At 45.7% G+C, this 25,294-nt stretch overlaps 6 protein-coding genes across 6 annotated transcripts; 3 read left to right on the top strand and 3 right to left on the bottom strand.

Moving 5' to 3' along the window:
* Positions 1–1,934: 1,934 nt before the first annotated feature.
* BDV59DRAFT_188906 (uncharacterized protein) lies at positions 1,935–2,294 on the bottom strand. The gene has a single exon (XM_073691526.1). The coding sequence runs from the start codon at positions 2,260–2,262 to the stop codon at positions 2,074–2,076; it is 189 nt and encodes a 62-aa protein (XP_073543046.1). The 5' UTR covers positions 2,263–2,294; the 3' UTR covers positions 1,935–2,073.
* Positions 2,295–7,243: 4,949 nt separating this feature from the next.
* On the bottom strand, positions 7,244–7,789 carry BDV59DRAFT_206267 (uncharacterized protein; the record flags this gene model as incomplete). Its single annotated transcript, XM_073694770.1, has 1 exon — positions 7,244–7,789. One exon carries the CDS (start codon positions 7,787–7,789, stop codon positions 7,244–7,246), a length of 546 nt encoding a protein of 181 aa, XP_073543045.1.
* A 3,098-nt stretch (positions 7,790–10,887) lies between these two features.
* BDV59DRAFT_211249 (TauD/TfdA dioxygenase family protein) lies at positions 10,888–12,376 on the top strand (the record flags this gene model as incomplete). Its single annotated transcript, XM_073695761.1, has 10 exons — positions 10,888–10,967; positions 11,010–11,038; positions 11,093–11,295; positions 11,354–11,427; positions 11,480–11,628; positions 11,682–11,790; positions 11,846–11,973; positions 12,064–12,142; positions 12,209–12,235; positions 12,292–12,376. 10 exons carry the CDS (start codon positions 10,888–10,890, stop codon positions 12,374–12,376), a joined length of 963 nt encoding a protein of 320 aa, XP_073543044.1.
* Positions 12,377–14,039: 1,663 nt separating this feature from the next.
* On the bottom strand, positions 14,040–17,357 carry BDV59DRAFT_196620 (acetyl-CoA synthetase-like protein; the record flags this gene model as incomplete). The annotated part of the gene is made up of 5 exons (XM_073692742.1): positions 14,040–14,432; positions 14,497–16,397; positions 16,437–16,670; positions 16,756–17,023; positions 17,079–17,357. The coding sequence occupies 5 exons, from the start codon at positions 17,355–17,357 to the stop codon at positions 14,040–14,042; spliced, it is 3,075 nt and encodes a 1,024-aa protein (XP_073543043.1).
* Positions 17,358–18,854: 1,497 nt separating this feature from the next.
* On the top strand, positions 18,855–20,498 carry BDV59DRAFT_211248 (cytochrome P450; the record flags this gene model as incomplete). The annotated part of the gene is made up of 4 exons (XM_073695760.1): positions 18,855–18,935; positions 19,008–19,834; positions 19,897–20,250; positions 20,327–20,498. 4 exons carry the CDS (start codon positions 18,855–18,857, stop codon positions 20,496–20,498), a joined length of 1,434 nt encoding a protein of 477 aa, XP_073543042.1.
* A 1,567-nt stretch (positions 20,499–22,065) lies between these two features.
* Positions 22,066–23,317, top strand: BDV59DRAFT_196618 (phosphotransferase family protein; the record flags this gene model as incomplete). Its single annotated transcript, XM_073692741.1, has 5 exons — positions 22,066–22,164; positions 22,261–22,526; positions 22,611–22,804; positions 22,842–23,221; positions 23,264–23,317. 5 exons carry the CDS (start codon positions 22,066–22,068, stop codon positions 23,315–23,317), a joined length of 993 nt encoding a protein of 330 aa, XP_073543041.1.
* Between the last annotated feature and the right edge of the window lie 1,977 nt (positions 23,318–25,294).

Here is a 25,294-nt window from a genome sequence, read left to right as displayed (position 1 = left end):
TGAGACATGGGTATGGGGTGGGAAAAGCGGTGCGGGGCAGCAATATACACCTCGGACCGCACCCCATCAAAAATCGGCTGTTGCCAACCCGTTGACTTAAACCGGGCACCACGCGCGGAAATGATGAGATATCGCAATCCGGTGAGCGGGAAAGACAAATTAAATGGCTGCTCGACTAACTGGCCAAGTTTCGGCACGCGCCGACCCCGGGAAGTCCATAAGCACCATACCCCAAAGGTAGAGCCACCCTTCTCGAACCCTAGGACCCTAGCCCCATACAAACGGGGCGAACCCTATATCCACCATACCAAGGACCCCCCACCCCCTCTGGATTAGGGTCAACAGGAGCTTTAGAAGGCTCCCTTCCGTTCGGCACGTTTTGCTTGAGGTACAACAACCTCCGTGTCAAGTCGATATGGCCGTCTGTAACCGGCGTGGGTCTCTGCTCAGCAAGCCCATTCGTAATGGCTTCGCACAGCTGTTCATGGCGCAAATATACCATATTATTATGGCAGAATATAAGAGATTACACATCTTTGAGGAGGGTTAAGGGGTCTTGCTTTTCTTCTCCGGTCGAATCTGTGTTCGTCTGGACAGAGAGTAGGGCTGAAAGCTCTGATATGGCGAGAGGGTGTGCAACAGCAAGTAGCCAGGTTAGAATGGTTCTTCCCTCCTCGGCCATTGGGCCTCTCAGTCGGCGAGCAACCATGTCCGCAACAGAGGTATTATCTTTCTCCAGCCTGTCGATAACCTTTGTCAAGGCCTGTGCATTTGATGGGTTATCGTCACGGATCTCCTTTGCCGCAAGCTTGGCCCAAAGAAACAAGCCATCGCGCTGAGTCTCAGTGGTCTGGCTGAACGACCGGCTATTCTGTAACACCCGCTGACTGGCAGCAGCGACGTCGTCCAAAACTAGCTCAGGGGTTATACGCACTGCGGTATCCACCATAGTCGCGGCGTCTTCTTCGGCTGCAAGCATGATCGTTTTAAGGTTTGGAACCTTAGCAGTGGCATTTGTGAGCCGCGTGAGAAGAGACTTCTGTCCACACATTGCTTAATCTAATCCATCCACAACCAAAATTGGTTCCCTGACTGCCACAAAGCTCACTTGGAATGCATTCTCTATTGCTTTAAAAAGGATGTTCTCATAAGTTCCGATATCTCTCGTCTTGCTGCATCGCTCATATGCGTCCAGGACGATCTGGTACAGCGGCACGTTTCCGACGTTCGCCGTGAAAAGCTGAATAAGAATGTATTTCGCGACCGCCCACGCGTGGGTAGTGGCAGGAATCCGTCCATCTGGCGATTTCTGTTAGTATATCCACGGAAGGTTGATGACTAAGGATTACCCACTAATAGGCACAAAAATAGACCTGTACCGGACTCCTCCAAAGGGTTGTCGCAAATGGTCGTTAATCACACTCACCAGGATGGACTTTGCAGAGCCTGGTTTACCAATAAAGGCGAGTGTTCTTTGTTCACCTTTCAGAAACTGACTGATAGAGTCCCCTAACCATAGGCAAGTCGACTCTTCCCGTTCCTGTGCAAGTTGCATGGTAGTGTTAACAATGTTGGCTAGTGCTCCGTCTTCTGGTGCAAGCCAGCGCCTAAGGGTTTTCACATCAACTAACGCATTCGTTGTTAGTATCTATGAGGCGGCTTCCTGGAGGCACAGGCTGGAAAACAATTTACCTTTCCCACGATCGAAGTTCTCGTTCCACAATTGATATTCCCACATTAGTACAGAAGCAACCTCACAGCGGGGGCGTAAGCTCTCAATTAATTCTGCAAAAGTGCTATAGATTTCGACTACCGATATGGAGTGTGCTTCTCCAAGTCTTTGTAGAAATGAGACGAAACTCCGACAATGATAGTCACGAGGTCTGCCAAAGCGAGAACCAGCAGGTCTTTGACGTTTTGAGAGACAATGAACAACTCCTTGTGGTCAAGTAGTTGCTCAATATTCATGGAAATTCGATAGAAGAACCGAAAAGGTCCATGAGAGCGCACGAATTCTCCTCTCCCAGCTGGATAACGCGCATATTAGTATCGCACCATGTTGGGGCAGCTCTCTTATCTCCTCAAGAATACACGTACCACTAGGAGGCTTGCACAATGCACATAGGCCAACTGAACAGCCATATGGCTGTCACCGGCGAACCGCTCAATCGCCAAGTCAAATGAATGGAGATGCTCCGCCAGCAAACGTGCCCAATACAAGGCCTTATCGTAATTGCTTCCTTCAGGAGGAAGCTTTCTCATTCTCTCAGAGCTGATCCATTCTACAAACGCTGGATAATCGGCAGCGACAACCTTGGAGGACGCGATTTCCCTACTACCCTGGCCCGACAGAGAGTGTACAATATCAGCAAAATAGAAGACTTTTCAGTGTTTGACACCCACGACTGTCTCCGGGAAGGGGTAGACGGGAGGCCTTTGTTTCCGGCAGTTCCAAAGGCAGTTCCAGAGGCACCTTGAACCCATTTTGCTCCATGAGCGAAACAGGGGAGCTGTCGAATATTTGGTGAACGTGGGCTTGGAAAGCAGTAGCCATATTGGTCAAGTTGTTCGATATAGTATTTTGTGCTCGGTAGTTAATTGCGAAGACGAAAGTCTTCTGAACCTTTGGACATGCAAGAATCTGTCTTCTTTCTTATAGTCAGGTATCTGATGTCAGATAGCGAAAGTGCATCCATACTTTTCCACCAGCAGCTCTCATTAAGCTCAGAGGACAATATGCTGACATATTGCACCACCATGTCTAGAATCTAGTCGATATCACCTACCAGAGTTTATTAATTAACATAATCCATACCTACCGTGGCTCATTGCTTTCCGAGGTATGCACGCACCAACGCACTGAATAGCCTGGGTCCTTCTACCTCGCACGCAAAGTTAGCTTGACGAGGCTGGTATCTCCACGGGCAACATGTCCGTTCTGGTCCATCGAAGGCGACATTCGTAAATTTATTACTTCAGAGCGCATCACATAGGAATTGTCCCTTCAACCGAATGAACTGGACTATAGAGAGGATGTGTCTCTAATCCATTAGGTCAGTGAAGAACATGTGCTCCCCAGCGCGGGAGTTCACCGACCGCCTATTATCTTAGTGTGATGCCGGACCGAGCCTAGACCCTAGATCGTTACCAAGAGCCATTGCGTCGGGAACAACAAACATTTTGTGGGTGAAATGGTCAGCACATATCCGCCGTTGTTTATCCCGACCAATTAACGCAGCTTTCTGAAACGCAAGTCCAAACGTCATGGAGGACGGTCCGTGGTCCTTCAAAGCTTGTACTGCGTGGCTGGCAGCTCTGACGGGAGCTGAAACTCTATTTTCATACCCACAACAGAAACTGATAACCGGTGGCCTCCGTGGAAAGCAACTGCCCCTAGGAATTCACCCTGCAACCTATTGCAACCCCCACACGTTGCTAAGGTCTGAGGGCTATCAGTACATGTACTGTTGTAGTTACAGCCACGATACGGAAATATAACGGAAAAGAAAACTCTCCGGAGCACTCTCGATATGCATGTGGGAGACAGTTTATTACGCCCCGGTCAGGGGAATCATGTTCTTGAGCACTACCCTCAAGCGGCCACTTCTTCCCTTTGCTCCTCCACCTACTAGTGGTAAGGAATGTCCCCCATTATCGACGCACCGGGAGACTGGGGGTGATGCTTATATAATAAACGGTATGGTGGTTGCACGGGTAACAACGCGAGATCGACCGATTGTTCTACACAGGACAAACGCAAGCAGGTTGATTATGGAATATTTCGCCACCGTGTACCATTATCTTGCCACTTGAAAGGCTTTGGGTTTTACAGGGATATATAATGTTTGTATATCATAGAATTTGCCATTCTGCCAATGAATGTGTCCTTGAATTGTGGCAACCCGCAATTCATACTAACGTATACTTTCCAATACCAATATAACGACTACTCCGTCCGCAAAATGAACAATGTAAGCTCATCATAAATAGTTTAATTAAACCAATAAATGGAATCCATGGCAACCATTTCGTGGTCGTTCGTCGTGATCGCTGAATGAAGATTCATAACAATACTGATCGGCATCCGGTCTGCGTCCTGCCTGAGTATTTCTGTGATGAGCCGTACGGCCTGAAGTGTAGCTCGAATCATACTCCATAACCTGTACTTAGTTCTACGATATGCGTATATCTGAGGCACCGATGAATCGAGCTTCCGCCAGCTGGCTCAACCAACTCAACCTCCGCGGTGAAGACCATTTGTGCGATCTCTGTGCCAACCACAACACACTGAGTTGGTCAAACGAATGCCATGTATTTGACAATGGAGCTCCATCTCAGTCATTCAAAACAAAGAAAGCAGCAAAGCAATTAAACAACAACCAGCCCAGCTGACCCACTGGTTGGTCGCACTAACTCAGGCATGTGGTTGCAGGTCAGCCGGGTATAATATTGAAAGGTCGCGTGGCCTGTGTACACCTCAGGCATTTGTCATGTCTCCACGGAGATCTCATCTAATATAGCGCCAAAGCATGCACTGTATTGCTAGTTGGCCCAGTTCGATTCCAGGACAGCCTATCTGCGCCTTCAGCTGGCTCATCGTATGCACGAGCTTAGAGAGTCCCACCAGACAATACGCTCACCTATGACGCAAACCATATACGGTGTAGGCAATTATCGGTAAGGGGCACACACTGATCGACATTGTGGTTAGACCTTTCCATTATACCTAAGCAAGATCCCACTCCGCACTACGGGAATATAACTCATGTTACATTGGCTGGTGCATTTCTCTGTGCATTGTTTCGTGTCCAAAAGCCTGGACTAGTCATACTGTTCCTGGATAAAGCACTCTGCAGTTTATCAGTTATCCTCTTCACTATAATTCGACCACAATGTCTGAGCCATGAATATAGAATATGCAGCTCTCATGAGCCAGAGGCTCCCAGGGAAAGCCCTCTATAACCCTCAAGAATACTCCATAATGCACCCAGGAGTCTGTGGATATTTCGATGCCAATGGGGAGTGGAATCGTATCATTAATCTTATGGAGAGTGACCAGGATTCTTGGCAAAAATGGAATCTGAAACCTCCCCGTGCTAACCTCGAATTTCATTCAACCCATACACAAAAGTCTGAACCGATTGAGACGGAGACGAAAACTAACCCCCGTGTCCGTTTATCTGCGGGTCTTTCGATTCCCGCCGGCGGTTTACCATTCAAACTGTCCGCTAACGCGAAAGCGGACGTGGAGGTCACAGGAAAGGCGGTCCTTAACATCCCAGAGAAAACACGACACCATATTGACAGCTCGATCTGTGATGGTATAATCGATGACTGGGTGGGGTCCAACGTTCCAGGGCGCCTGGGACTAAAGTCCACAGGCGATAGTGGGCTCTGGGTTGTCACGCAAGTATGGACCACCCCTGAATATGAAATATTGCTGCAGTCCCAACAAGGGAGTAATATGCAAACCGATGCAGACGTGGACGTAGCCGGGGCTGCTAGTGCTGGGGGTGGCTTTGGCAAATCTCTGGAAGGAAATAACCAAAAGGGAGGTTCATGGAAAGCCGAGAGAGAAGGTCTGTCCATATTCTACCATATTCCCTTCACAGGTTGCCTGTACTGACCCTCTGTAGGAAGGGGACTGCCGCGTTTTGCCTTTGAGGGATACTGGTACAAACCCCGTTTCAGGGATCATTTTATGAGCCAGGTATATGTAACGATAGGATGATTTTCCATATTTATCCTTAAAGAAACGGAAATTTAAGGCTTACCTTTCCCACCCTACCAGACTAGGCGTGGGACACATACTTAAGTAGTCGTAGAGCTTAACGGAGTAATCTCTGCTGATGCAGGCCATGATATTTACTTAAGTACTTTATAACATCTATATCTAAGGTATGTAGAACCAATGCTCTGTCTGTTATAAAGATTAAATAAAATAGAAAAAGGGTGAGAGTACACTGTGCATAGGTAAGCAACAGCTAGAATGGTGGCACAGGTGGCTATAGTCCACCAGAATTCATACTATGGGTGCACAGATGAAAAGTATGGAATTGGGGCCAGTTCGCGGCAACCTTAGACAGTATGTCATCAAATGACTAGGCTCTTAATAACATAATGTCGCTAATTACTGCGTCTCCCCTCTTTGAAGCCAAAAAGCCGAACTAAAGTACATCGTATCAGATACATCTCGTTATATGTATCCGTAATAATTATACGTTAGGTTCAGCCTCAAGCATCCAGAAACATTAAGTACCAAGGGGCTGCCTAGCCTTAACAAACATGTTGGGTCCCTTTCCTCGAAATCACTCCCGGTAATGTACTCATCGTAGCAAGATCTCCACCAGTTCTTGATGAACTCTCCTTTTTTGTGACGACGTATCTTGGCGGCTCTCGTATAGTTTTGCTCTTTCACTCACGAGATCTTGATTTTGACAGAGCTTGGATGATATTCGCTAAGTGAGTTCGTTGATTTACTGGTATATTGCTTTCATTTCCTCCATATTTTCGACTTCGGCGATCGCGGCAGCATCAAGATTTTGGGGAACATTAGGGTCCCGATGATGAGACATACTCTCTTCCATGTCTAGGCAATCATAATCCGGCTCAACATTCTAAGAACAAGACTGTATATCAACTCGTTTGAATCTCGACTGCTATTTCAGGAAGGTATCGGGATTCTGATGGTCAAGTGCTTGGCTGCGCGTCGCTTCGTACGCTTTGGCTACAAAGGTATAAGCACGCGCTCTATTATGTACAGGGAGCAAACTTACGGTCGATTGCGTTTGCCACTCCACCTCTAATTCCGTGGATGCGGAGCACATCTTGGAAGTAGGCTCGTTGTGCTAGTGAAGTGATGTCGTATCGAAGAGAATGTTAAGCCGCAGGTATCATGCGCCCCGTCAGAGCGCACCATAAGAAAAATTGTTAAATCCAATACTTCTTCCTTCCACAGGAGGGTCCAAGATTCCCGGCCTTTGGGGGGAGTTTTATCTAGCAATTCGTCAACCGGATAGTGGCCTATGACATCTTTGAGAAAATTTGATTTGATTAAGTATAGCTAATGAATAGTAATAGGTAGAGTCCACCATAAGTAGAACAACCCGAGGATACCTTCGTTACAAAACATCAATCCAAAAGCAAAGATCGAGACAATAAGCGGAACAGTAGCCACAGGGCTAGAATAGTACAATATGAACGCCTTACCGAAAGTTAAGGAATAAAAGAATACGGTGCTTGATTATAGTTCATCGATAAACTGGCGAGGGCATTTAACCTCATCAAAGGTGACAATAACGGTGTCGTCCGTCTGAGAAACAGTAAACTGTTTGTTTGTTTGGGTTTTTGTTCCTTTCTGATCTCTTAGGTTGTCGATATGCAACTTCACAGGAGACGGCCCGAGGTTCGGGTCCTTGTTGATGTTTTCGGCCCAAAAATTGACGTAGTATTTATATGCACCAGCTGCAGGGTACATAGCGAGGTTGGACCCAAAAGGTGCAGAGTTGGCCGCAATAAAGCTCCCGTCTTTCTCATAATCGTTTCCTTCCGTGTCAAACAGCCAGAATCGAGCTCTATCCCGGAGTTGCTGATCCTCTTTATGCTCAATGGTGCAATCACCTAGATTATCACATATTCTGAAGGTAGTTGCGCGCTCTCCGAACTCCAGGTAGGCCCAAGGGCTGTTCTTCATATGGCCTAGTTTTTCTCCCGCCTGGTTGGTGATAGTATAGCAGCCGCCATAAAACACTCCGTGGGCCAAATCGGTGCTCTGAGTGTCAGTCTCCATGGTAGAAACCACTGGTATAACAGCCGATATAGCCAGAATGACGTAGAAGGTTCTTTTTGTTGAAAGATACATTGTTATCGAGGGTATGGTTTGAAGGCTTCACGAATATGATACCTAGGAAGTCAGACAGATAGACTAATAAGGATGACTCAAGTACCGGAGTAGGTATGGATTCGTTTTAATATTCTCAACAAGTGATTAGAGAGAAGTATGGAGTCATTAGGATATATATACTATATACTACATCTGATCTCGAGAATATCGAAAATTCCCTGCTAGCTCTCTTTGGGGGATGTTATTTGCTCCATTTGTACTACATGAATGGTAAAATGGTTCCTGTTACTACATACTTTAGCTGGTCGAAGTATGTATGTTTCTGGAAGTAACATGCATTCTAGTTACTCAAATATTTCACCGCAGTTGAAGAGCTCTCTCAGTTTAATTATTCACCATACCTCCTAAAGCATTTCACGATTTGAGAGACTCAACTAAGCGAAAGAGAAGATTACCATTTGCCATTTCTTCTCCGGAGGTGCAGAAAATCTGCGCTGTCAGCAAGCCATTTAGATTTTTAATATTCTACTCACAGGGCTTTGAAGGCAATTACATTACCATTGTACTGCAAGAACCTTGCAGCTATTGCATGTTAGCGAGGCCCGTGGAGCGACGCAAACAGTGATCATTCCAATGAGCTAACCAGGTATTTACCGTCTACATTACCTACAGCTAGCTATGATTTGAGAGCAAAAAAGCTCAAAGCACCCCGAACTTGTTGGTATCCGAAGAATAAAGAATGAAGTCCGGAGATAAGAGGCGGAAATATGGAAGGGTATGGACGAATCTTACTGGCAGTTGTAACACTTGATAGTTATCAAAGACAATGTTATTGAACGCAAGGAATTAAACAAGAACTATCCTAATCACATTGTAACGAGTATCCTTATATCCTTTCGATCCTGTAGGTGGTAGCCGTAGTTGCTTGGTAGGATAGTAGCGTGGTAGCAGATGGTTGATCGTTGCGATTAATACACCGTACGATCAAGCTACCACAGGTGGATGCTGATTGAGTAGTTGTTCGGGCGCCAGAAATCAGATACGTTAAGAGGCATACATATCGGGTTTTTTTATGGCTTGGCCGATCGGGTCCAGCGCTCAGGCCTTGCTCATTGAGCCTCGGGGTGAATAACGGGCAGCTCCTTGTTCAGGGGTTCGCGTTGCCCGGTGGTCCTGCCTGGCATGGCCGCCCTCAACTAGCTGATTGACATAGGTGCAGTAACAGAAGGGACTAAATCAGAAGGGGTAGACATGGAATGAATGATGAAATTGGAATGGAATGAATAGGGAGTGAATGAAGGGGTTAGCATGTATAGAGATAATTCAGGGAATAAGAATGCTGAAAAAGTGTACATGTTCCAGGTGAACAGAGTGTTGTCAACACCTCCGCCAATATCACCTGTGATTTGAGAAGTGCCGCCATTATAGTTCGGACATACAGCATACATTTACCTCGGAAACAGTTATCGGTCTAGTCATTACAGGGATATATTCTTGCATGCGGTCTGGATTTCTACGATATCGCACAATCGGACCATCTTGCCAAGTCCAACAAGCCAGTTGAAGACACTTGTATTATCGCCTTGATGTTCGTGATACACGGGAGTTTGTCTTGATAGCGTGATCCTTGATGGCAAATGGTCGACCGAGAGTGGACGAGGAAAGCCGATCCAGAACGTAAGATTCCCAGAAAACTTTACGTCGTCTCTGTGTGTCATCAGAGTTTGTGAAATGGGGAATTCAGCTGCATCTGGTGGAAATTGAGCTCTATAGCGATACGCATGCACAACCGACCCAATTCCCAGAGGGAACAACCTCATAATCGTAAGTAAACTGCAGGAAGATATTCTGAAAATGCTCTCACCAATATTATAGAATGCCCTAAAACGAGCAATTAGGAGCAGGTTTTCAATATCCCGGAGTGTACTAAAAGATGATCGCGAAGGGAAAAAACTTCTAACGCAGCAGTGAAGAAGCCGAATGGGTGAAGGACAGTAGTGCCGTCGCGGAACAATCGGACGCTCCCAATGGCTAGGACCATATTGAGTTGGAAGCGGCGATACTTATCGATCTGTGCAGAAGAAGCGGCAAGGGTTCTCTGCTGGCACAGACTTCCTTGGACATTGGTCTCCTCTAGAAAAGGATTTGCAAGGTGAAACTCTCGAAAACTTGTACTTTAACAAATCATCCCCAAACTCTAAAACTCCATATTCATGTGTACTTACTACTGTCGAATGGCTTGTGCAGCAAACTGGAAGGATGGAAACGGATGGGGCGCGTGATAAACAGGAGCGGATTATTGAGGCTGTTGAGGTAGGGATGACTTTGTCATTGTGTGCGATCGCCGTCGAAAAGCCTCGAGTGTCAATAATAAAAAACTGGCACTGGGTTTAACTTTACTGCACCTGTTTACAGCAGGTCGCTTCTCCTTCCAGCAGGTGGAGAAACCTTGCACTTACCGAAGCCACTCTCAGGCCCTACAAAGCGAGGAGGGGCTACGCATGTTGTACCATCGCGTCCACTCAAAGGTTCGGGGTTACCTTAATGCCAAGGCATTAATTTGCAAGAGCTATTTATATAAAGGCTAGTTATATCATACTGTGTAATAGGCACAGTGCATTCGAATATGTAACGGCCTCTAATTTGGCGAGCGAATAACATTTGTTGGTGGTGTTGGGGGGGAAGCAAAGACGATTGTAGTTTAATCCTGGCATACCTTTTTACTGGCTGCCCGACAGCTCCAAAAGTTAAAGTGCTTCCACTACTTCTTTATGCTATATGTTAGCAGACAAGTGTTTGATACGTAAGTGAAGTTCAGGTGCAACTATTGGTTTTTGTCGCTAAGTATGATCCCAAAAGCACATCCGCTCCCGGAAATACTATCTCTTTCAGAATAAGCAGGCTTCCGATGTAACGGCTCACGCTCCCGGAACGGACATGGTGATAGACAACATTTAAAGCGTCTATGCGTACATTACGGAGCACGCAGGCTATTACGTGCAAGGTAGATAATAAGTCGAATTATGCGCGATAACAACCACAAAATGGCTCATCCACGCATGCTCACCTCTGGCGCATTGGATATATACCCTTATATTGATGCCACGAGTGCTCTAGGGAGAGAGTACCTAGGCTTTTAGTTGTCTGATATAATTGGTGATGACAGCAAGATCAAGGATCTGCAATTACAGGCAAGTGAAGACCAGCGAGAAGTGGTATACGACCACGGGCGCTAATGACAAAATACAGCATCTGAGCGGGGTGTGTTTGTCCTACGCGATCAGGAGATAAAAACAGACGAGCTCAAAAGCCTCATTCAAAGAATGGGAGAACTAACAGGTAAGCCAGACGAAGGAAAGCTGCATATTAACCCGATACACTCCGAGGTAAACCGCTGCCTTGGCGATGATCAGGTCTTATCTGACCCCGAAGTTTACGTTGTGTCCTCTGAAGTATGTACGAGCGCATGGCCTATTTTCAGGCCTTGAAAGTAACTCATTATGGACCTAGCATAATCGCGACAAATTCGATGATTACCTGAATACAAAGCACAAGCAGTTTGCCAGCCGAGGATGGCACGCGGAGTAGGTCTCGTGTTTTTCCCGGCCTCGGATCTCGTTGGCTAACGCTAGAAAGTACGTCATACGGAAATATCCCGTCCGACTACATCGGGATGAAAATAGTAAAAATTCCAAAGACCGGAGGCGATACCATTGTTGCCTCCTGTTATGGAGCCTATGACCGACTGTCTGAGCCATGGCAAAAAATGGCTGATTCATTGTCCTGTACGTCAGTCGGCATATATGGGAGGAAAACGCTAACTCACGATATACTGAAGCTACGCATCTCGAGCCGGATATTATGCCGCTCACAGGTAAAGGAATCAAGCTTTGGATGGGAGCCCGAGGCCATCCTGAGAATGTTGGTGGCAACTTTGAAGCAAGACAGTAAGGATAGCTACCAGCCCCCTCATATGCAGCATGTAAGTCTGAAATGGAACAGTCCACTGGTAGTGACAAATCCAGTCACTGGTTGGAAAGCATTATGGGGTTTCAGCCCGATTTCGATGCGCGCCAATGGAAAGATTGATGGAGTTACTGAGTACGAACATGAGCTGATGAAAGCCTACTGTGCGTGGAACTAACCCCCTCCTTCCGAAACAAGTGGCTTTGCCGAAAAGAAACATCCTATCGAGACCCTTGTGCTGATGATGGGGCCAGTCTTGAAGCTCATCACAGATAATCACAATCTGCAGTACCGTCACCGGTGGGGCCCTAATGATGTCGTGATTTGGGACAAGTACGCTCGCTACCCTGGGTTTATTTACGTTTCTTTGACCACAAAGGCTAACAAAAACCTATACAGCCGGACTGTCTTCCATGCGGGCACTTAGTTTGTTTGCTTTTCAAGGTTAAATTGACTTGTGATTATGCTAATATACAACGCAGTGACCTCACTAATGAGGAGCGGCTGGTACTACGGGTCACCAGCCTTACTGGTAAATTTAACTGTGATCCCGCATCTTTGTCCTAAGACGAGTACTTTCGTAGGGAGCGAATAGCAAACGTAGCTATGTAATTTTTTGGCTCTGTATCTTGACATATATGCCGTGAATCACTGTTTTCCAAATAAACAGGACAATATGCCTAAATTCAGGAATTGGTAGCAGGCGTGGACTGGTAAATCGAATGAATGTCTATCTATAATACGTATGCTTGATGTCTACCGTGGAAGAGCAACTGTCGTTGTTGATACAGGGCACTACCGGAATATACGGGTACGTTTCTGTTCATCGTATGCTCAGGTGGCAAGCCGAAGGATTACTATTCCGCGTGGCTCGACAACAGATCACTGTGATTTTATCCCAAATATGCCATTGGTTTCCCCATCTTAGTGTCCTTGAAATTAACGCTGAAATTGGATAGACGACCAAAGCCGCATTGCCTGCTCTTCAGGGCCATTTCATGTCCTATCTTTACACTCACCCGCTTGTCGACTACGTGAAAGAAGCCAAGACCACATTCAGCTCTTGGGGAGACCGACTTCGTTTTGCAACGGTAGACTTCAGTCGTGAACTTTTGCAGGGGGTGCTCGATGAAGCATCGTTCGATCTCGTATGGGTTATTTCTATTGAATCCATCAACTCTACATGATGCTTCCACCATGCATTATCTTCAAAGGCAAGGTTCATATAGAGGTATGGCTTGAAAATATAAAGCTCCCACGTGGCTCACGTTTTGAAGTTAGTCCTAATGGATGGACTTCTGATAAAATAAGGCTTCGCTGGCTTCAATATCTCTTTATTCCCGCCATACAGTCCAGGGATATCAGGAACGATTACAGCGTGAGAATGAGATCCAGGAAGCTCAGGATACTGTCTCTATAGTTCTAGCGCTTTCTACAGTTGGGCCACGCGTACGAGCTCCACCGCAGTGTTCTAATTGCCATATTCGGGGACATACTAGAGTTACATGTCCTAATCCGCTCAGTAATTAGTTTTTATATAGAAATGCAATTGTGTGGTTGATAAAGGCCTCGAAATCTCGGCTGGAGGTGGAATCGGAGCCGAGGTGCGGCGCTCGTTTGTGTGCGGCGCTCGCTTGTGAAATACATTTATTGGAACTGGCCATCCCGGCTAGGCTCTCCCGAGGATTCGTACACCCAATACTAGCTGACAAGGTCTACAATACTTTCACCATCCCAATTCTGCCTGTGCGGAATTAATTCTTGGTCTGAATATCGATTTTATGGCAAGGAAAGGGGGCCGGGAAAATGATCTCAATTCACCCGGATATTGAAGTATGACGTGGGTTAACAAAATTCCTAACCAATCTACCACACTATTATTTTTTTGGACCACAGGTGGCGAGAATTAATTTCTTAGGGTAACGGTGGATTAGAGACGGAAGTAGGAGCAGGCCACTCTCACGATCCGTCCGGATATTCAATTGCTATTTCTCCAGCTTTATAATTTTAGTTGGGAAACATCCTACCTATTATCCTTTCCAATTATGGTCACTATTTAAGCGGCTGGGATTGCCTTAGGGAAGAGGCATTTCCAATCTTATATCTGCTCTTGACTACTTGTGGATATGCCTAGCTATCTGTATTCATTAGTTGCATCTTTATTCAACCACGTAAGAATGTTTACGTAAAATATATTCTCGATTTTGGATATAATTAAATATAAAGAAGGTCAATATTTCCATTGCTTAAGCCAATTGTCCATCAGAGAAGCAGAAATTGGCTTGAGGCCCTTCATAGCCGCACTCGACTCCATTGCCCTCTGCACATCGAGGATCGGCATATTTGCTCCTGATGAGCGCTCCAGTTCTTTAAAAAAACCTAGTAACTTCACAGCAGGGATATTCTGTAATTTCCCAGCTGCGGCTGTATGAATATCTTCAAGTTTTGTAATCCAAACCCTTAAACTAACTGGCAGTACCTCGTAGTTTTGTACAAGAGGTGGAAGGAGCGACTCCCATGATACACTGGTTGGATTCTGCAGGTGGTAAACGGCACAAGGGTCACTGGATCGAGGTCCTTGGCGCACATGAATAATATCCATTATAATTGCGGATACAAGGTCCTGTACATTCATCATTTAAAGATTAATACCGGGGCCAATAAACTATAAGCATGGGGTTTCTTACTATTGGGATCCAATCGACTGTCATCGACCCAAGAGTGTCGGGCACGCAGCCTATAGTTATTGATGTTTTGATCATTGCCGGAAACCATTCATCCTGGTTCCACCGTCCTTGTTGCGTTGTAGGACCGGCAATCTGCCCCACGCGGTAGACCGTCGTCCTGACCCCCGCTGCTCGGGAAGCCTCGTAGCAGACCTGCTCACTCACGTACTTGGACTCTGAGTACCCGTGCGGAAGTACCCCTGAGCAATCTTTCACAGGCTGCTCTGGAATTATAGTTGTATCTCCTGTACTATTTCCTGCAGTCCACTTACCAACCGTGCCGATAGAGGAGATAAAATGAATGTCAGCCGTGTGATTGCCGGATAAAGAGAAGTCGACCAGTCGACGGACGCCTCCAATGTGAGCGTCTTCAAACGATTCAACAGACAGATTAAAATCTATTTTCCATGAGTTGTGAATGATGGCGTTGGCCGAGCCTAGGAGTTCGTCGTATTTTGATTCGTTCAACCCGAAACGGTCCTGCTGCATCGAGACGTGAAGAAACTCCAGTTTTGAGTTCCAGTGATGATCATTCACGTGTATTCCCTTGCTCTTAAAGCTTGACTTCTGCTTTGATTCAGCGTCTTCTGATCTGTTTAGGCAGTATATTTTCTCGGTGGATTGGCTATCAAGCAGCTCCTTGAGTAGATATGTCCCCAAGGACCCGGTCGATCCGGTAAGAATAACAGCCCTCAGTGGCTGGCCTTGCGACGGACGTCTTGCTACCCTACTACAGCTTAAACCGGAGGTGTACCAAGTGACCAAATTTGCCAGTTTACTGCTCCGGTCCGTATCTGTAAGTGGATTCCCCTTGACAAGATTCAGGATGTAGTCCGCCAAACGAGTCACCGTGGCGTTAGCATATATCGCCTGGAGGTCGACAGTAGCAGCTGGTAGGTCTTGCCGATGTGCTCGGATTATGCCATTCTGCAATGACCTAGAGATACCGAGTGACATTAATGAGTCAAATCCCAGCTCGTAGAAGTCTTGTGTGTTTTGAAAATCTGAGTGGCCCAGCGCCTCCACGATCGTTTGGCGCACGTAATTTGTGACGGTGTCTTGGTCCAGTACCGTGGGAGCGTCTGGTCCAATGTTTTTCTCAGAATCAGTTGCGTACATTTCGTCAATTTCTGTAGCATAGTCATCAATTGTGGCCTGCCTCTGAACCGTCCCCTTTGGGGTCTTCCTGAACGCTTTCCCTTGCGAGGCGGTTCTAATCATCCCCTTTAGTATGCGACCGTACGCTGGGACAGAGTTATTGGCTCTTTGGACCATAGGCCATATAGTGTTAACTAATGCAAGAGTCTCAGTCCCTTGCGCCTCCATCGAGGGTTCCACTAGTAAGCCCGCATGGAACCTCGATTGGCCAACCACGAGTGCGTTTGCAACATATGGATGGGCTCCAATGATATTCTCCATAACCACAGGACTGAACTTTTCACCGTTACTCTGCACTATTATGTCGTCCTGACGACAGCAGAACTTCCATAGCCATGGTTTTCTGGGGTGCTGTGTGAAAAGATCCTTCGATTGGTAGATCTCGAGCCCTGGAAATGTGTGAAATATGGCTTGAGGGCCTGCGAGTTTCTGATCCTTCTCGATGACAAGCTCGTACATCCCATCGCTTACAGCAGCCATTCTGACACCTGCATATGGGTTCCACTCATAATAGTTCCAATCCGCGAGATCTTCGGGTACCATAGCCGGCACGCATCCCAGCTCGCTAGATCCGAACATTGTGATTACCTGTGTATATTCTTGGAGGAGGGTACATATCCCGTCGGCTAGCGGTGCACCACCCACATAGACGCAGTCGAGCTTTTGAAGACAGGAAAGCGCTTTCTTTGACTGACTCATTTCCTCTAAAATAGATGGAGGTACAGCAACGGCTGCCGGCTGACTTTCTCGGATAAGACATGTCAATGAGCCCAGCGACAGTTGATGTTCGGGTCCATACACCAGAGGGGTTCCATGGAAGATCGAGAAGACGAATGCCACGAATCCCATAATATGGTAGAAAGGTGTGGTAGTCAGTACTGGCTTCTGAAATCTGTAAAATACAGTTGGTTGACGATTTGCAGGCCATACGAGCGCGCTGAGGGCGTCCAGACATGCGAAGAAGCCGTAAGAAATACCTGCTTCGGCATGCCTATGGAACAGTCGGAACTCACGTCAACCTCGAACCTCACGTAATTAAAAAATTATAAATATTGAACCTACCGGTGCTGCCGGAGCTGTGAATAATACATGCAATATTCTTTTCTGCGATAGTGTTCAAGTGGCTGTAGGCATAAGTGCTATTGCCGGCTTTATGACTGAGGACTTCCTTAATACTGGGAGCCAGGAAAATATTCAGACCATGACATTGATTCTTAAGCTTGGCGGCGATTCTTTCTTTTGATTCATTATATAGCAGCTTATTGCACCCAATCTCCTGCAGCAGGTGTACATGTACGTTATCTGAATTCCTTGTTGACGGGAGAAAGGGCTATATAAGGATCAATATTTGTGCGAAAATCAGCCGAACTTTACGATGCACTTACCGTGTAGCCAACTTTGTGGCATGCTAGCGTGAAGACACAATAGCATACATCGTTGCTTCCAATGTATGCCAGCGGCTCATTCGTGTTTGACCCTCCCACAGTGTGCTCAATCCACCAACACATCACATTGACAGCGTATGCAAGAGATTGCACTGAAATATCTTGGAATCCCACCTCAGGATCGTCTGCTCGTGGTATTCGGGCAAACAATCTGCAGGGGTCTGTTTCGGCAAGCTCGTCTACTACGCATGCGAGTAGTCTCTTGTATTGTAGCGACATTGTGATTGGAGGAGTTCTGTATAACAAGTTTAGACAAAGAAGCCTTAAAAGATAGCACTTGCTTAAACAAGATGGACGGGTTCTTGTTGAAACCAGCAGACAATCGCCATCCCCTGCTCTGTGCCGCCTGGCCCTTGCATCTTATATGAATGGCGCCTGGTTTCGTTTCCATTAACCTCCGGTACCCGTCTGTTGCCTATCTACGGACAAGAAATACAGCAGCATGCAGTATGAATCAATTATGATGACCTCTGCATATTCATTTCCAGAAAGAGATCAATGCAGGATCTGAAAACTGATTATCAAGGGTAGCACAGCCAATGAGCTGTCCAATTTCAACGATCGCCACCAGCCCACTATGCCATGTTTCCTGGATTAAGATCTGTGCATGCATCTATGCTTGGTCATTACTATCGCTGGCGAAACAGATGGCCTTTGGACGCTGCGGTGTGATTGAGGTGGTCCACACTGAAGGGAAATCGCTTGGTAATACGGTAACTCGGCTGCACATCCTTACGGCAAGCCATTGCGGCCACTCCGCAACAATAAATTCTGCCAGGCAGAAAAACATAAAATCACTTAATGTCTTATAAATAGCTATTCCTATAAGTAATATATAATGTATAAGAGAATCTCTATTAAATAGTTTTTTAAAAATGAAATATTACGTCACAATTACAATATAATACAGTCTTTAGTTTTGCGCTGGTTAGTAGGCGGTATAGGGACTTACCAAATTAACTCTAAATTCAGCAGAAATTTGTTGGTAATTTATTTTAATTACCGAGAATATGTAATGTAATACAAAATACTAACAGAGAATATTACTGATATTTCTCCTGTTAATAAAACCTAATTCTTTATAGAAACGGATGCTTTTTTATTTGCTCTATATGTTTATTTAGATATAATAATATTTATAGTAATTTTGATAGATTTTTAGATGGCGTATTGAAAGAGATATAAAAACTAGTTATAGTAAAAAATTATTAGGCGGTCGGTTACCTTAAAGCAAATTATTATTTGTTGCGGAGTGGCCGCATTGGCTTGCCGTACATCCTGCATGAAATCCAATCGGTTTCGTGAAATTGCCAATTTTGTGCAGTTACCCAACTGTAAACTAAAAACCAGAATTCTGACCCACTCTAAAGACGGCGCAACAGAATGCCTGGCCGAGACAGATAAAGTTATTCGTTTTCGCCTTGTTTGGGAATGGTCGGAAGCGTTGTATTTCGAGTGATGGGTGCGATGGACGAACTTTCCTTATTGCTTTGCATGATAGCAGTATAAATTGACCCTGCTGCAAAGTATCGTGTTCATTAGACTAACTCGCCGTTGGAATCTCTATTTTCTATCAACACCATGCGTGGCACTGAAATATATGTCCTTCTGAAGCCTTCCCTTTGGGCAGCTAGCATATGTCTTCTATTACGCCGCATCGAGTTACCCCCGAATTCAATGCTTCTCCTCTTCAGTGGCATAGCAACATCGTGGATCATGATAAATGTCATCTTTATTGCTGGTAAGACGCTGTATAGACGGAACTACAGCCCTTTGAAAAACTTACCCGGGCCCAACGTATGTACTAATTCCCAAAATTCTAATCTCTCGCCGTAGCATTCGCGCACAAGGTTGATACAGTATATATAGTCGAACAACTGGCTATACGGTCACATGTTTGAGATTTTTGATGAGCCTCTGGCAGCTCCAGTCACCACGTGGATCAACGAACGGCTATACCCTCAGGGATTGATGCATGTTTTCGGCCTATTCGGAACCTCCTATATCTTCCCTACCAGTCCACAGGCGTTGGCTGAAGTTCTTTCAGTGCGTGCATACGATTACGTGAAGCCGACTGGTTTCAAACGCTATACTCTTCGCTTTTGGGGTCATGGGATTGTGTCCCAAGAACAGGAAGAGCACAAGCAACATCGCAAAACTTATTTACCCGTATTTAATCAACAGAATATCGACAGGCTTAAAGGCATGCTGTCCACCAAATCTATGCAACTTTTCAATCATATTGCAGAGCTCTGCACCAAAGAACAGAGTCATGATTCAAGTTCTGAATGCGCAGAAGTGGTGAATATTACCGAAACTATAGCCAAAGTGTCTCTTGACGTTACCGGCATTATTTCTCTTGGTGTGGACTTTGAAACTATCCTAGGAAACCACAAAGAAGTTTTTCACGCGCATGAGATGCTGTTTACAAGCACGAACGAGAAGAAATTTCTTTTTCTTCTTTATAATATTGCGCCGCAATGGCTCCTCAATATTTTGCCGTCCCAAGTCGCTAGACGACTGGATAACGCACATGAGACGCTTGTTAAAGTTTGTCGCACAGTGATCAGGGAAAGATTAACTCAGCTCGGAAAGAACGAACCGCAGGTTTTGGACTTCTTGACAAATCTGGTCGAGACAGGTTCGTTCAGTGAGGATGCGGCTATAGCCCAAATTGTCGTTATATTAGGAGCAGGGTAAGCCCACCTTTGCTTCATTGATGTTGCGGCTGCTAAGGTATGGTGACCATTTTGTTCAGGTATGAGAGTACTGGTGGCACCCTGGCATGGGCAATATATTGTGTTGCAAAACATCATGATATACAAGTTAAGTTACGGCAGGAACTGACCGACTCAAGGAACAGACATGGGAAAATAGACGAGAAAGACTATGACAAGCTGCCCCTGCTTAATGCGGTCGTGATGGAAGCGACACGTCTATATCCTGCCTTCTCACTTCTGCTACGCAAGGCGATGCGCGAAACTACTATCAATGGTCAGATTATTCCTCGTGGTACTTACGTTGGCCTCTGTCCTCATGCAATCAACTACGCTCAGCATCTATGGGGACCTGATGCAGATAAATTCAATCCTGATCGCTGGATAAAAGCATGGTTTGTTATGCCTAGATCCAACAGGCGGCGCGCCATCACCTGTCTGCATGTTTTCGTTCTTTTACGGTGTAAGGAGCTGTGTGGGAAGGGCATTAGCATTGGCGCAGATGAAGCGTCAGCTTGCCACACTGGTGGAACGATATCACCTTGACAGAGTGGACGAGAAATATGACCCACGTCCTTCAGGGCTATTCGCTACCAGCCCTCCACACGATTTGCAGATCAAGTTTACGAAACTTTCTGCCTGAGAGCGGCGCAACGCTTGAATTGGATGTCACATGCCAGTTTGATAGATAGTGAACGCGGTGCCGTGTCCGTTGGGACGTAATTGCTGCTTCTGGAAACTATACAATCGAGATTGAGTTATGTAGGTAACATATGGCGTCAAATAATATTTGGCTTGTTCGTTCTCAACGTCCGCTTGTGTTGATCAAATCTTGGCTAGTTGTATACCACTGAGTATTATATCTGAATTGAACTATCGGCATATCTCTAATCCCATGATTAACTCGCAACTAAAATTAACGCATGATCAGTATGCAACGAACAACTAGAAGTGGAGGTAATTCTGGAGAGGAAGCCCCCTTAAGACTGTGTGCAGAAGATTGACGTCAGAGGTGGACACTTGTGACCTCAACTTGGCGCCAATAACTCAAGGTGTAGACTGGGGCAAAAGCTGGGAGCCTGACAAGAAGATCGTCTTCCTTTCTTTGGCCATTCGCATACGCCCCTGTTCCCTTTACGTCTCACTGTTTACACGAGCGGGCGACGTCATCGTCGTCGGAATGCTGCGAACTTAGTTTGGACAGTAAAGGCTAAGAACATCAGTAAGCGTTAAACTACTATGGAACAAGACTTCCTATGGAGAATGTAGCCGTCCATTCTAATATGAAGTTATCACTACAATATGGGTTGTATCAGGGGCCTGGGTTCATCTAAATCGAGCGACAAGATGACCATTTTTATAGTCCTGAAACTCCTCTCTTTCTAGAGATAGCGCGAGGTGACGTGGCTGATTTCAACCGCTATGCCAGATTAAGCAAGGGCAGGATAATACACGTCATTTCATACTGACACTACCCTCAATTCGAAAAGAACGCTTTGTCGTAGCATAGGCTTGGTCATAAGGCTATTCAGATGACCTGGCACTAAATGGGAATACATTATGAACCCTATAAAGAGTTTATACCAAGTGCTCGAGTGGCTTCTTTTCTTCAAGTCCTCCACCGTTATAGATGGACGTATATGTCATATTGCCTTGTGGGTTCTATAACTCCGTATAATACTCCGTACTGTATGTAATTATTATCATATACTTTTATCACATCATTCTTTCTTGACATTTGATGATTAAAATAATGGACTTCACCTTCACAAAAAAAAAAAAACTGCCGTTTTGGCAATGGCATACGTTGTGATATTTGCTCGATGGCGCTCTTTCAAGCAAAGAACCATTTCGTTCCTGATGCCAAAAACTCGATAAGAAGGGCGTGGACCCAGTATATTTCCAATTACGCCGCAGTGGGCAATACGATTAGCACAAACAAGGTGTCGTTTGTAATACGGACAATGACAAGTGAGTGGGCCCAAAGCAAAATTTTGACCCTCACTCCATCTGAACCAATCCTGTGAGGATGACGAAGTCGGTTAAAACGAGAGGTTAAAAAATACCAGAAATACCATTAGTATTCAATAAATGAATCCACTGTGGTTTATCATCTTATATATCTATTCAACCTCCCAAAAATGCGTCATCCACCATTAATAGCATTATTTTCTTCAACCAGGAAATATTCATCATATTAGATCAGGGTCATGGCTGGTCAGGTCCTCCAGCCGCTGGACATTCCCTCCTTGGAAAAATATCTTCAATCGGCTGTCCCGGAGATCCAGACTCCAGTATATGTCGAGCAAGTGAGAGAAATTACTCGAGAAATCAACGAACCAGTACAAATTATATGGCTAATGAGATGACTACAGTATACCGCCGGACAATCAAACCCGACTTAGCAGCTGACTGCGGCGGATGGCAAAAGATACGTTCTGCGAAAGAAACCTCCCGGGCAACTTTTTTCTAGAAATTCGCATCAGATTGAACGCAAATATGCAATATTTCAAGCTCTGAAACAGAGCGAGGTACCCGTTCCTAAAACATATTGCATATGCCTCGACAATACAGTGCTTGGGACGCCGTTTTTTATTATGGAGCACCTGAACGGCCGTATTTTCTATGACTCGACTATGCCTGGAGTGAGCGTGTCAGAAAGGTCAAAAATGTGCGTTCATTCATCGGTTTATTTATCCGCTGGCACTGTTTTGCTCTATTTTCTAGCATGTGCTAATACTGGTGCTCGCTATAGGTGGAAAGCTGCTGTTAAAATGCTCGCATGTATCCATCGACTTGACCCGAATAAGGCTGTATTACAGTACTTCGGAAAGCCAGGCAGATACTACGATAGGCAGATTGCCTTGTTACAATCTCTTTCAGCATCTTACGTCAACGTCAGGAATATTAAGACCAAAAAATATGTTGGGGAGCTTGCTCAGCGAGATGGTTGATTTCTTTTCTAAAAGAACACACCAGCCACCAGACCAAACTGTGATTATTCACGGCGATTTTAAGATTGATAATTTGGTTTTCCATAAGTCTAAGCCCCAGATTATTGGAGTTCTTGACTGGGAAATGGCTACACTCGGTCATCCATTAGCTGACATATGCAATCTGACGCACCCTTATTTCTGGAATGGGCTAGGCCAGAATGTCCATTTGTTTCAAACCGAACAGGTACAGGTGCTAGGATTGCCAACCCGGAAAGATTGTGTGCGATGGTATACCGAGGTTAGTGGGTGGGACCCTACACCATATCTTCCATGGGGAGATGTCTTCTTCATGTTTCGTACTACGATAATTGTGCAGAGTATCACGGCTAGATATGCGCGGAGGCAAGCTAGTGAAGCTCAAGCAAAGTACGTCAACAGAGAAGCCCAATTTGCTGCGGATACTTGGCGGCAGATACAACAGGTCAAGGAAATGAAACAGCGGAGGGCAAAATTGTACAGATTATAGATTTCACCCAAAAAAAAAAACTAATATTAACAATCTAAGCTAACCCCATCCCGGTGATATGAAATGCCCTATGTGGTGAAACACCCGCGAGGTAGTACCCATGTCATATCCTAGCGCGCCTTGAGAGATGAAAGCGCCACCCAAGTTATAAGTATTTAGAACAATTGAACAACCTAGTGTGTACCTTGACCTTGGACTTGGAAATTTTGGCAGTGACCACAAGGCAATACCTTCTTCATCACATTCAATCTTTGTACTATTGTCGGCATTATATAATACGTAGTGCAGTGCTATGGCATCAACACTAGGCGCTATAATTCATACTAGCCGTGCTTGGCCTATCACAGAGCTAGCCTTATCAAGCTAAGTGCCACGTGAGAAAGCGACGCACGTGAACGTGCATACAAGGTAAAATGAAAACTAGTGTTCCGTGGGGGGATCACGTAGACCCTGAATTCCACGTGATCAAGGGCTCACATCAACGCAGGGTGCGGGGTTTCACCAGAATTAACCCGTTTAACTTGAATCAACTACCCTGGTGAAAATTGCCAGATGGTGGGATTGTCCCCTCTGTACGATCGTTCAAGCGCGGTTAATGGTCAAAAAATATATGTTCATTTTCATCAGCATGACAACGCAATTAATCATGCTCAACGGTGTTGATTTCTGCTCAGCCCAGAATTGCAAATACTCTCGGTGTTCAACGGTGAAAACATTCATTGCCTGATTATATTGAATTGCTCAGGTATTTTTGTCCATAAATTTGTTGAACGGCTACAGTATGAATTTTAAGAATCATAATTTTGTTCTCATGATAACAGAATACGTAAAAACTATGCTCAGATCGCAGGATTCCAAACGCGATCTTTCGGCCAGTGATTGATGATGATTTACCAATTCACCACTACCAACAGACCAGTAAAGTTCTTGTCTGATTGCTAAACCGCAGCAATTAATTGAGTCTGGAACCACACTGACAGTCAGCACGATTCAGCGGGTTGGCAAATGTCAGCATTTTCTAGATATCGTGATTGACGCGGTAACCAAGCTTCGCGTGTAGATGCTATGCCATTCGGCAGTTCACCCTCAGGATTGTGATGGCATCATTGGGTCTCGCTGGTGATTCGTTTCTAGAGAACCTCATCTCCAGCTAGAGAGGAAATTCGAATACCACCATTTTAGCACACATAAAGTGATGTGGAGGTCAATATATTCTGCGATACAGTATTCAAAACTCCGTTGTCCATTGACGGTCTGGATAGTTCTGTTTCAAGTGGAGATGCCTCTCAGGATACTGGACTAAACATAGCCACAATGTTTCCAGCCTATCAGCGTCCTGCACGCACATCATACGCAACTCGGTCGAGATCGACAGGCATCCTGGCGTCCACCTTGTGGCGGCGGGCCAATAGCAAGCCTTCCCTCGCTGATAAAGCTGCCAGTCAGCAATATCTCACCCCGCAAGAAGAGCAAGCGTTGGCTGGATAATGTGTTGCGGTTGCCAGCCAACGGCTATTCTCTTCCGGTCAGGTTTCTACGATCGCTTGCCGTGGTCATCGTGCGCCAACGGTCTTCGATTTTCCAGGCCAAAGATCCTAGCCTTAAGGTTCGATCTCCGGGCAAAAATTGGCCGCAAGGCTTTTATCGACGACACCCGGAGCTAAGAACGCATCGGCTACGAGCGATTGACTGGAAGCGAGATGATCGGCAAATCGAAGACAAAGTCCGGCACTGGTTTGCAATCATTGGTCGCGAGTTGGCCGATCCGACAATTTTCCCAGGGATTGTGTATAACATGGACGAGACAGGAGTTCTTCTCAGCGTTCTCAACTCCGTCAAAGTGCTGGTTGGCAAGGATGACTTGAGAAAGCACCGGGGGACCACGGTGAAACGCACGCTGGTCACGGCGATTGAATGCATTTCTGCTGATGGCCGATTCCTGCACCCTCTCATCATCTGGCCAGCAGCCACCCGTCG

The sequence above is a fragment of the Aspergillus ambiguus genome, assembly GCF_047715705.1.
Source record: "Aspergillus ambiguus strain CBS 117.58 unplaced genomic scaffold BDV59scaffold_59, whole genome shotgun sequence".
Lineage (NCBI taxonomy): Eukaryota > Fungi > Ascomycota > Eurotiomycetes > Eurotiales > Aspergillaceae > Aspergillus > Aspergillus ambiguus.
Note: the sequence above shows the minus strand (reverse complement) of the source record. Positions and strands in the feature narration are given on the sequence as shown.